General features: G+C 35.7%; 1 protein-coding gene across 1 annotated transcript in view; it reads right to left on the minus strand.

Moving 5' to 3' along the window:
- Positions 1-2,424: 2,424 nt before the first annotated feature.
- LOC111460902 (mitochondrial Rho GTPase 2-like) overlaps positions 2,425-10,064 on the minus strand; it is a 10,512-nt gene continuing 2,872 nt past the window's right edge. The window contains exons 4-13 of the mRNA XM_023104263.1: positions 9,713-9,964; positions 8,534-8,602; positions 8,334-8,389; positions 7,863-7,944; positions 4,423-4,634; positions 4,213-4,282; positions 3,955-4,067; positions 3,350-3,500; positions 3,024-3,210; positions 2,425-2,821 (exon numbers count right to left, since the gene is read on the minus strand). Of these exons, the coding sequence (XP_022960031.1) occupies positions 2,748-2,821; positions 3,024-3,210; positions 3,350-3,500; positions 3,955-4,067; positions 4,213-4,282; positions 4,423-4,634; positions 7,863-7,944; positions 8,334-8,389; positions 8,534-8,602; positions 9,713-9,964 (1,266 nt within the window). The 3' untranslated portion in view covers positions 2,425-2,747. The remainder of the gene's footprint in view (positions 2,822-3,023; positions 3,211-3,349; positions 3,501-3,954; positions 4,068-4,212; positions 4,283-4,422; positions 4,635-7,862; positions 7,945-8,333; positions 8,390-8,533; positions 8,603-9,712; positions 9,965-10,064) is intronic.

A 10,064-nucleotide genomic window follows, 5' to 3' on the forward strand; every position in this document is an offset into this window, starting at 1 on the left:
ATATATATATATATATATATATATATATATATATATATATATATATATATATATATATATATATATATATATATATATAAAAGAATACACTAACATTAAGGAAATGGTTGAAAAAAGTAATGATTTTTATTATACTTTTTGTGACAAAACATGGGAAAACAATTGCAAGTCTTTTTTATTCTCGATCATCTTTATAAGGTTCTTATCGATAATTACTATCGAACAAAATATGAGTCTAACATATTCCTGCATATTGAATATCGTACTATCCATAAAGAATCAAAGAATAACCAACCACACTTCTCTTCCACATGGGAAGAAAGGTCGTGTTTGGGAAGAAACCCATCCCTGCGACTTATTATCGAGGCCTCGATAGAGAACTTTTTCGCATTTATTATTTGAACAAACATATATTATGAATAATGTTCAGCCAATATAATTTCTAAAAATTCAAAATTTAATATTACATCATAAAATCTACTTTAACTAATTTATTTCCAGACTCTTACGATATTGAATATTATGTAATAGAGTTGACAAATATAGCTTGGTTGAATAAAATTGCCAAATCAACAATGGTAATTATATCAGTTAAGTGGAAGATAAATCCTAGCCGTCCATGTTCCCTACCTATCAGACAAAATTACCAAAGGTTTGGGGATTTGCAGATCTGACGGCTGACATGTGGACAACAATTAGCTGACGGACACAATTCTTTTCCCCCTTGTAGTGACAACCAACGATTCCAACGTTGGATGTCCCTAAAACTATATAAAACTAATGTCTATTATATATTCTGCCACGAATAAGGCTATAACCTAAAGATTTTGCTTCCTTTTTTCGTTAAAAAAATCATCTATTAAGTATGAATTCACCTAGGACAGTAGGTTGCATAAGAAACAAACACGGATCAATTATAATCTTCTCCAATAAGAACAATGGAGCTACCTATGTGTAGGATACATTGATGAAAGTTCCATAACGTCATATATAAGACATGATTATAAATCTTAATTGGCTAAAAGTTCAAGAGCTGTTTGGTTGCTAGGCAAAAAACGGATGAACTTAATTCTAAAATGGTTGCATATGACTCGTAAAACAAAGATTTGAACCTGTGACATCTTGTGTGCAAGTGGCAACTGAATTTGCCAACGAGCTCACCGCTTAGAGGCTGAAAAGTAAATAGAATATTTGAATAAAGTAAGAGTATAACAATATCAATTAATTTGAAGCTTTTACAAACAACAAACAATTGATATTCGAGACTATCTTTTCTACAGAGACAGGGTTAAATTAAGGATGATAGTCATTCCCTTACCTTAATACAAAAAGAAACAAAGTTAACTTTGTTTCCGAAGCCTCGTAGCTATTAGCAAATTGATCACGCACAACAGAATCTAAAACATCTAAATACTAATCAAATCGTACCAAGTTTTTCTCTAATATATACAAATATACCAAGACATCATCCCAAGATAGAATTCGACATGTAATTTGAGTAAGATTACCTTTTTTAAAAACAAAATTATGCCCATTAACATGGTTAAAATTGGTTCTAGAAACTTCAAATGCAGCACTAACTCAAATATGTGACACTCTAAAAAAATTCATCTTAAAACGCACCACAAGTATCTTTTAAGCATTTAAACTAACTTAATTTAGCATCGACAGACAGACAAACAATATCTCTGTCTACAGATCCTAGACTAGCTGAGATATAAACTTTTTCAAGAACAAATGAAAATGTTGAAGGCGATAGGGTTGTGGTGTGGTAGGTTATCAAAGTGATCCAAACATGCATGTTTTTGTCTGTTCTATAAAAAGCTTGATGATCTGATACCTACTTGTTGGTTTCGCAATCTATACCCCTTTGAAGGCAATTCCTAATACTTATTGTCTGAGAAAACCCACAATGTCCCATCTTCCCCAAAGCTATGCTACAAAGAAAAAGATCCCAATTGCAGAAACTGCTCAGAGAGAAAAAAAATCAAAATAAGTTGATGACCACTATCCCCTTGATATTCATTTTCTTAAAATAATAATTAAAGGTAGAACAGTAGTATAGAATCATGACGATCGAAAAAATTCAGCGATGGAAAAACGAAGAAAGAGATCAGCAAACGAGAAACTCAATATGAAAGAATCCTGGGGAAAGAACCTGGAGACGAACACATTTGTTGAACGAAGAAAGAGATCTACTCTTCTCGAGGTCAAAAGTTCAAATTCCTACCTCCACATTTGTTGAACTAACAAAAAATACTATATGACAAGATAACGTTATTAAGTGCGAGGATAGAACCTGGACGTGCAGCTGCGCAGCCAAAGGGAAACACAGCACAGTTGTATCCAAAATAAAGCACAAAACAGTAAAAATGAGAGCAGCAACGATCGTTGCATTATTAAAATTTCTTTAAATAACATCAGTTACTTGGAAAGCTGGAAGCCTCAACAAACTCCTTCCACATACAGGACCAGCCAGCCCCAAGTCCTCTTTGAATTCCTTCTGGTTCAGAAATTTAAGTTAGACAAAGAATTTGAAACAAATAACAAGAGATGGAAGAATAGGATGTCGAGATACTTCCACGCTTGGAACTTGAAAGAAACAACAAAATATTCTATCATCTATAAATAATCAAAGATTCTTCTACATTACATCAGAGCATCAATTAGACAAAGAAGTGGAACTAAAAAAATTGACCATGTTATTGCAGTACTTAACAGCAACCACATAAGTTGATTTCTTGCAGCTAATTTGAGGTGTTTTTCCTGGCAGCGTATGCACGGAATGCTGCTAGCCCGACAACGCCCGCAGCAGCTCCAACTGTAATTTGAAACAGAAGATAAGCCAGCAAAATGGTAGATTAAATATTAGTGACATATTCCTTTCTTTTTAACAAGATATGAAAATATGTTTCTATGCTTGTTTTTATTAGCTATTTTACAAGGCATTTGGCTTGATAGAAATAATGGTAATTCTAGAGGAGTTGCAAGATTATCTATAAATGGATGAACAACAAATATACCTGAGACGAATATCAGAGAGCGGTTAAACAGTTTGTGGTACCGTTTTCGGTTCCTCCCTCGCTCGGTTTCTGGAATGCATGCATGAGGGTGTTCTGCTGCACTCAGAATCTTATTGAATACATTGTTGGAGTCGCCTGATTTTGAGCTCACAGGTATAGGAGATTCGATTCCCAATCCCTGACAAACCTAAAACAGATGACTAAATTAAACTAATATTCTAGGGAATCACGTACAAAATACATTTATCCTTTCACATTGAGAGCAGGTACTTCGACATGCATGAAATTTCGAACAATGGGTATAAAGGCAAGAATGGTAAGTATACCCTCACTGAATCTTGTACAGCAAGTGGAGTTGGATCAAGATCATCCTTGGCAGCAATAACAATACAAGGAACTCCGAAACCGCTTACTTCCCCCTTCCTCGCAATCTCCACAAGTAATTCTCTAGATCTATTCCATGAATCTTCATCTGAACTGGAGAGATTAAATCAATATCGAAATGAAGCTTTATATTAGAGAAAGAAACATAATTGACGCACAATGATTCACCATGATAATGAAAACTGCATTCTTCAAGGAGCAATGAAATCAACGCAAACAGTTACCAATTTTACATATTAGCTTTTAGTTCAATGTTACTCATCGTAATTAAGATGACTATGGAAATGTTATCAAAGCATGCATCATTTTACTAAGTTCGTGTTTCTAAATATCATAGGTCATATACATTTATTAACAAGTGACACATTTACGAGCCACAAGCAGCCAGTTTTCAACTCTTGTTTTAGAACAAAAATGAAACTTTTCATTGAAGAAGAGCCCATTTTCAACTTTTAAAGTGGCAGTTACCCCAAATGCAACAATAGGAAACTTTCATATTGTTGTCTATCCTGTTACCAATGAAAATCAAGTAAAAATGGCATGGTACCTGTCATAGACAAAGACAGCAACATCACATCCGGCCAAACACTCTTCATTCGAAAGAAATTTTTGGACACCATCTTCAGGTATCTCTCTCAATATAAGTGTCTTCTGACCTCCCTAATAACATTAAACAGTATAATAAACTTGATAAAAAAGCCAAATAGATAAAGATTTTCAAACTAGGAAAACTATATTAAAAAAGGTAAACATGCAAACTTCAATATTACGAAAGCATTAAACTCTGAAAACACATTGAAGTCACCTGAACACTTTCAAGCATATTCATAGCGTAACTATCTTCAGTTGTTGAGCTATAATTTTTTGAAAAAGGCCTGCAAGTAAGAAGCAATTTAAAGATGATAATAATGAAGATGATAATAATGAAGATATTCCAAAGGTTGTGCGATAAAGCTGGTTCGGCAAAGGTATTAGTGAAATCATCACGAACAAGTGATCAGTACAGGAATGAGACCTTCGAATTAGGGTGTTTAAAAGAGCAGATTTTCCAGCCTTTTTAGGACCAAAAACAAAGCATTGGAACACATTTCTTTCTGTTTTTTGTTTTTTTCGATCAGCCAATCTTCTCCTTGTAACACGGAGTGCTTTAGCTGGATCACCACCATATCCAATGTATATTAAATTAGCCAAACTACTTGGAGGATCCAATATCGTCATCAACGCCCACTGCAGTCACATAATAGAGTTACTGTTGTCATAATCGATCAATCTTTTTATACAACAAAATATCATTTCATTCAACAAATGAAGCTACAAGGGGAAACATAACCTTGTGAAACAATCTGGAGTTCTTTTCAGATGAGAAACAATAATTTATAGATGGAATGAGATTACAAAAAATGGGGAAAGAAATAAAAAATAAAAAAAGAAACTCCACATTGGCAATAATATAAACATTACGGATAGTTACAGAAAGAACTGGATAAAGAATTCTAAAAGAAGCTACGAAAGAATAATATCCCACGGACTTTCGAAATGTTCTCTCATTCTTCTCTAGAGAACTTCTGACAAAATGGCCACAGAGGCATTGAGCCGAATGATCCTCACCTCACCTTTAAACAGTAGGGCTTCGGTAATTCTCAAAGCAAAGGGCAACCAAACACCAAAAAAAAGGTTAAGCAGCTTCCACCAAAGCCTTGGAACGCAAGGTGAGATGAGTAAAAGGTGACCAGGAATTGATCATGTTATTTTTTATTTGAAAGGAATTTAATAGAAAATATTATAGGTATAAGAAAGCAAAATTACGATATCCCAAAAACTTCGAGAGGCCTAAAGTCGCCTAAAACCATTCCTCAAAATTTTCTTGCCTAGAAACCCCCCAACCTTTTGTATTTATAACCACTGCTCTAACAAGTTATTTTGCTAACGAGTAATATACCCCAGATATCCAAACAGTATTTGTAACATGGATATATATTCATGTGAATTGGTTGAAATCACATGGTGGTGCCCACATACCAAGAATATTAAAATCCAATGAGTTATTTGTCAATCAAATGTTATCAGGTCGAGCAATTGTCTCATGAGATTACTCGAGGTGTGCTAACCCAAATACTGATGAATATCAAAAAAGAAAAATGGGAAAACCAAGGGCTTTTTGGACCTACTGCAGGAGTGTTTCTTACCGAACTATTCATTAGTCTAGTCACCATCAATGCAAGCAATAATTCTATACCATGAATTCTCAACTTCCAATAGGTACCTTCCCAAATGGCATATCCCAAGGAAAAGAAACCATACTCTAGTTAACACCAAGTGGCTGGTCTAGAAGTCTCTAATTACACTATTAGTCTTCTTGGCTTTTTCATGAATGACGCTCTCAGCTGGAGAAATAATGACCCTAGATTTCTACTAACCTAAAGTCGTCACCGTCATCATAACATACTCTCTTATGCAGAAAAAAACATTTAAAAACTTCATCATAAAACACTGTCATGGACTTGTGTGTTCGAAAACGTCTTTAAAACAGCATAAAAAATTTCTAAATAAAATAAATAAACATTAAGGATAAAAACAACCTTATTCTAACTTAAGTCTAAGAAAATAAATACACCTATCCTATGCATGTGCCATAGTCTCGTCAGCCGTACAGGAGTGCCTTGCCTTTACCTCAAATAGAAATAGCATGTAGTTTGAGTATTTTAAGAAATACTCATTAAGTGACCCCACTATTGGAGTCAGGGAATGCAAACACATGCAACTCATGATTAGGGACCTATCGTTAAAACCATCATAGAAATGGCCTCCAGTTCGAACAAATTGGATGTGTAATACTTTCCTACACACAACCCATATGTGCGAGCGTGGATCCCCAGGCGGTTCACACCCCCTGGACTCATCATAGTCGAGCTAGTTGTTCGTGGCAACGTCCGGAGGTCAGCAGACCCCTGAATGTCATATGGACATGATCATCATCATCATCCTGTACGCGTCCGTACTCATCATCATAAATGAGAAAGTAACCCGATGTATATGTACACACAAAATGCATGAGGTCCCTATAGTTTTCATTTTTGAAACATTCTTATCACAACCCTATACATCATTCACATATTACCTTAGGTAACATGCAGGCATTGACCTTCATACGATCATCATCATTAACATCAATTAGGGTTGTGTCTTAGAAAACTCTTCGTCATAATGCATCATGACATTTAATGCATGCACATCATCTTGATAGGGAATATCATCATATTAAGTCATCTCATCATCATACATTTTGCATCATCATCAAACATCTTGCATCATCATCATCAAGGTCATCATATAACGTCACCATGTCATCATATAACGTCATCACGTCATCATATAACGTCATCACGTCATCATATAACGTTCTCACGTCATCATATAACATCATCACGTCATCATATAACGTCATCACGTCATCATATAACGTCATCACGTCATCATATAACGTCATCACGTCATCATATAACGTCATCACGTCAACATATAACGTCCTCACGTCAACATATAACATCATCACGTCAACATATAACGTCATCACGTCATCACGTCATCATATAACGTCATCACGTCATCATATAACGTAAAGCATAAATGACACGTGCAAGGATCACTGGGCACGCGTCGTCATACATAAGGCAAGTCTTCCGATCGAGCCGATAGTAAGGCCCATGGTATCTCTTCAAGAATAAGAGATCTGCACCAAGGTGAATAAAAAGAACCGAGGCTAAAGTTTTTAAACAAGTTGTAAAGAAGTTAACAACTTAAATTTTAAACCCCTCCATTTCCCCCACTTTTTTGTTGCTTTGTTAACACTCCCAAGGAGGTGAGATTTTTTTGTGTGTTGGGTTTTACATGGCAGATTTAATACTTTGGGTTGTATTTGCCGGACACTTGTCCTTTTTGATAGAGGCAAAATGTTATATCCTTTGCAAGAAGGCATTGAGGACTTAATCATCTGTTGTGGAGTTGTCACTTCGTTCTTAGTTCAGAATCGTTTTTTTAGACCTTCGTGTTTATTTGGCTCACCCTAGAGATTGCAGTTCTATACTGGAGGAGGTTCTTTGTGTTTCCACTCTCCATTTCGAGAGAAGGGGCTGTTGTTATGGCATGTTGGCTTCTCTACAATTTCCTAGGGGCTTTGGGTTGAGAGGTACAACAATATTTTCAGAGGATCGAAGAGTTCTTAGGAGGAGGTTTGATCTTTTGTTAGATTTCATGTTTCTTCATGGGCATGAGTGTCAACCCTTGAGATCCTATTTTGTTAGATTGGAGCTCCTTTTTTGTTTTAATTTAGCTCCTCTCATCGAGCTGTTTTTTTTTTATGCCCATTCGTATTTTTCCATCTTTCTCGACAGTACTCATATTCACATAGTATATAAGAATGGTTAATGTAACAAAAAATAGCTCTCATTAACATACCTGAGATAGAAACCCACTGAGAGTTAAATTTCCAGGAGTAGTTTTCTCTGCAGAATCCTTGTAAGGAGGCTCATCCCAAGGACTGATTTAAACATGCAAAGTAAATGTGAGGATATCAAATCAGAAAATATTACATAGAGCAGTTAAATATCAATAATATCTGCACATATTAGTGAAAGAAACTTTTACAATGGAATTATACTAAAAGGAAGCATAAGCAGCAACAAAGTAAAAGTATAGTGATTAAATAGTTTGACAGTTCCAATAAAATGAATAGTTTTGCAATAACCTGTCAAAAAACTATAAAGTTTTTTAATCTTAAGATGGAACGAGTATTTGGTTTAAAATAAAAATACAAAATCTGCACAAAGTTGAAGCAATAATGGAGGACATGCCAAAAGCTTAATATGTGTAACATTTAAATGCATGATATGTTACATGAGAAAAGGTTTCTAGAGTAACAAAGTGTACCATTCTGGAGCAGTACTGAATAGTTCCTCGAGCTCTATTGAACGCAGGGCTCCGTCCTAGCAATCCCAACCAAATGCATTTTAAGGTTCAGATAAAGAAGGTTAACGCCGTTAAAAGCCTCAACTACCAAATACCATACCATTACAGTAGGAAGAAAAAAGAAACAGTGTAAAAAAACCTCAGGGTAGGTAAATACACACATTATCTGTGTCGAGCAATTGGAATACGCCACGCAAGAAATCCAAAGCTTCATTTGACAGCTCCATGCTCTAACAATAACATCAAGTAAGTATTTTATGTACAAACATCTATTGAGAAAATTGTAACAGTGGAAAAATAATAATTATTCACGGTAGTTACATACTGAAAATTCAAACGCAACTAAAATGATACATTATTGGCTGCACTCTTGCAAAAAATACAACAAAATAGCCCGATCAAGAGGGACCCTCTAGCCAACATCTGATCCAAGGTGTCAACCCTTCCATGCCAAACCTACCACACAAAAAACAACCTTTTTGGAACCTTCACCTTTCACGAGGAGAATACAGAACCACTCGACAGGGCAAGGACTCCAAAGTCAAATATTCCCCCTAACTGGGACTAAACCAAAACTCATTAATCAAGGATAACAAAGTGATAACATTTGTCATTTCCCTATTGGTCAAACACACAACAAAAACCAGAGGGAGAAGGTGTGGCTTTAGAAGAATAATGAGAGAGCAAAAGGATCGAAGCCACCAAATCATTCCTCAACGAAGACAAGTGATTTAACTAGGAAAACGAGTCTATCACCCAACCACTTGTCCTCCCAAAAGTAAGTATCTCACCCATCTCCCACCACACTATGAACAAATTGAGAACAAAAAGCAAAATCAATCAAAATATCTTTACACGGGTTACTGGAAGGGGTGAAGACCGTAATTACAATAACCTTGTGTATTAAGGTGTTTGTTTCATGATGGAATCGCCAAAGCCATTGAGCCAACAAGGCCTTGTCTCACCCTTACTTTACCAATGCCTAAACCTCCCAAGTCGAACAGCTTAGAAACTACCTACCAACTCACAAGATGAAAGCCCTTTCTCTCATCCACCCCCTCCCACACGAAATCCTTTTTAAGCCTTCTATTATTCCATGGTTCTTATTAACCATTAGTCAACCCATGATAGTTTATGCAAACGGTACTCGATGGTTTTTGAACTATAAAAAACCATAATAGCATAAAAATAGTATGTTTGGGCTTGAGTTAAGAACATGCTCGGTCAAGGTTGCATATCCCCACCCCATGGTGAAGTGCTGGAGAGTTGGCCTTTCATCTAAAATAATAAACCACATTTTAATTTTTGGATGGTGATCGGGTGAAGAAAATGGTACCTACCTGATCAGAAGCTTGCTTAGATGGAACTGGAAGATAATCTCCACTCAAATTTAAATCATCATCATAGCCGAATTTCCTTAACACTGCCCAAGTAGTCTCAAGGCGGCCCTTTTCTATGAATAGAGCATGAAGGAATAGGAACCCAGGTAGGGTAAGACCATGATCATTGACTCCAATTGATAAGTTCTCTTGCACAACTCTTTTAACGCCCACTATTTCATTAGGCTGCAGTGGAGCATTGAAGCACTTGACCTGTTTAATAGTTGATACATGTTAGCTTCAGAAAAAGAGGGAGAAAGTGCAATAAAACCACCAGAGGGAAAACAAGAAGTTTTTTTTTTTTTTTTTTTTT

This window comes from Cucurbita moschata, unplaced genomic scaffold, assembly GCF_002738365.1.
Source record: "Cucurbita moschata cultivar Rifu unplaced genomic scaffold, Cmos_1.0 Cmo_Scf00024, whole genome shotgun sequence".
Classification (NCBI taxonomy): Eukaryota; Viridiplantae; Streptophyta; class Magnoliopsida; order Cucurbitales; family Cucurbitaceae; genus Cucurbita; species Cucurbita moschata.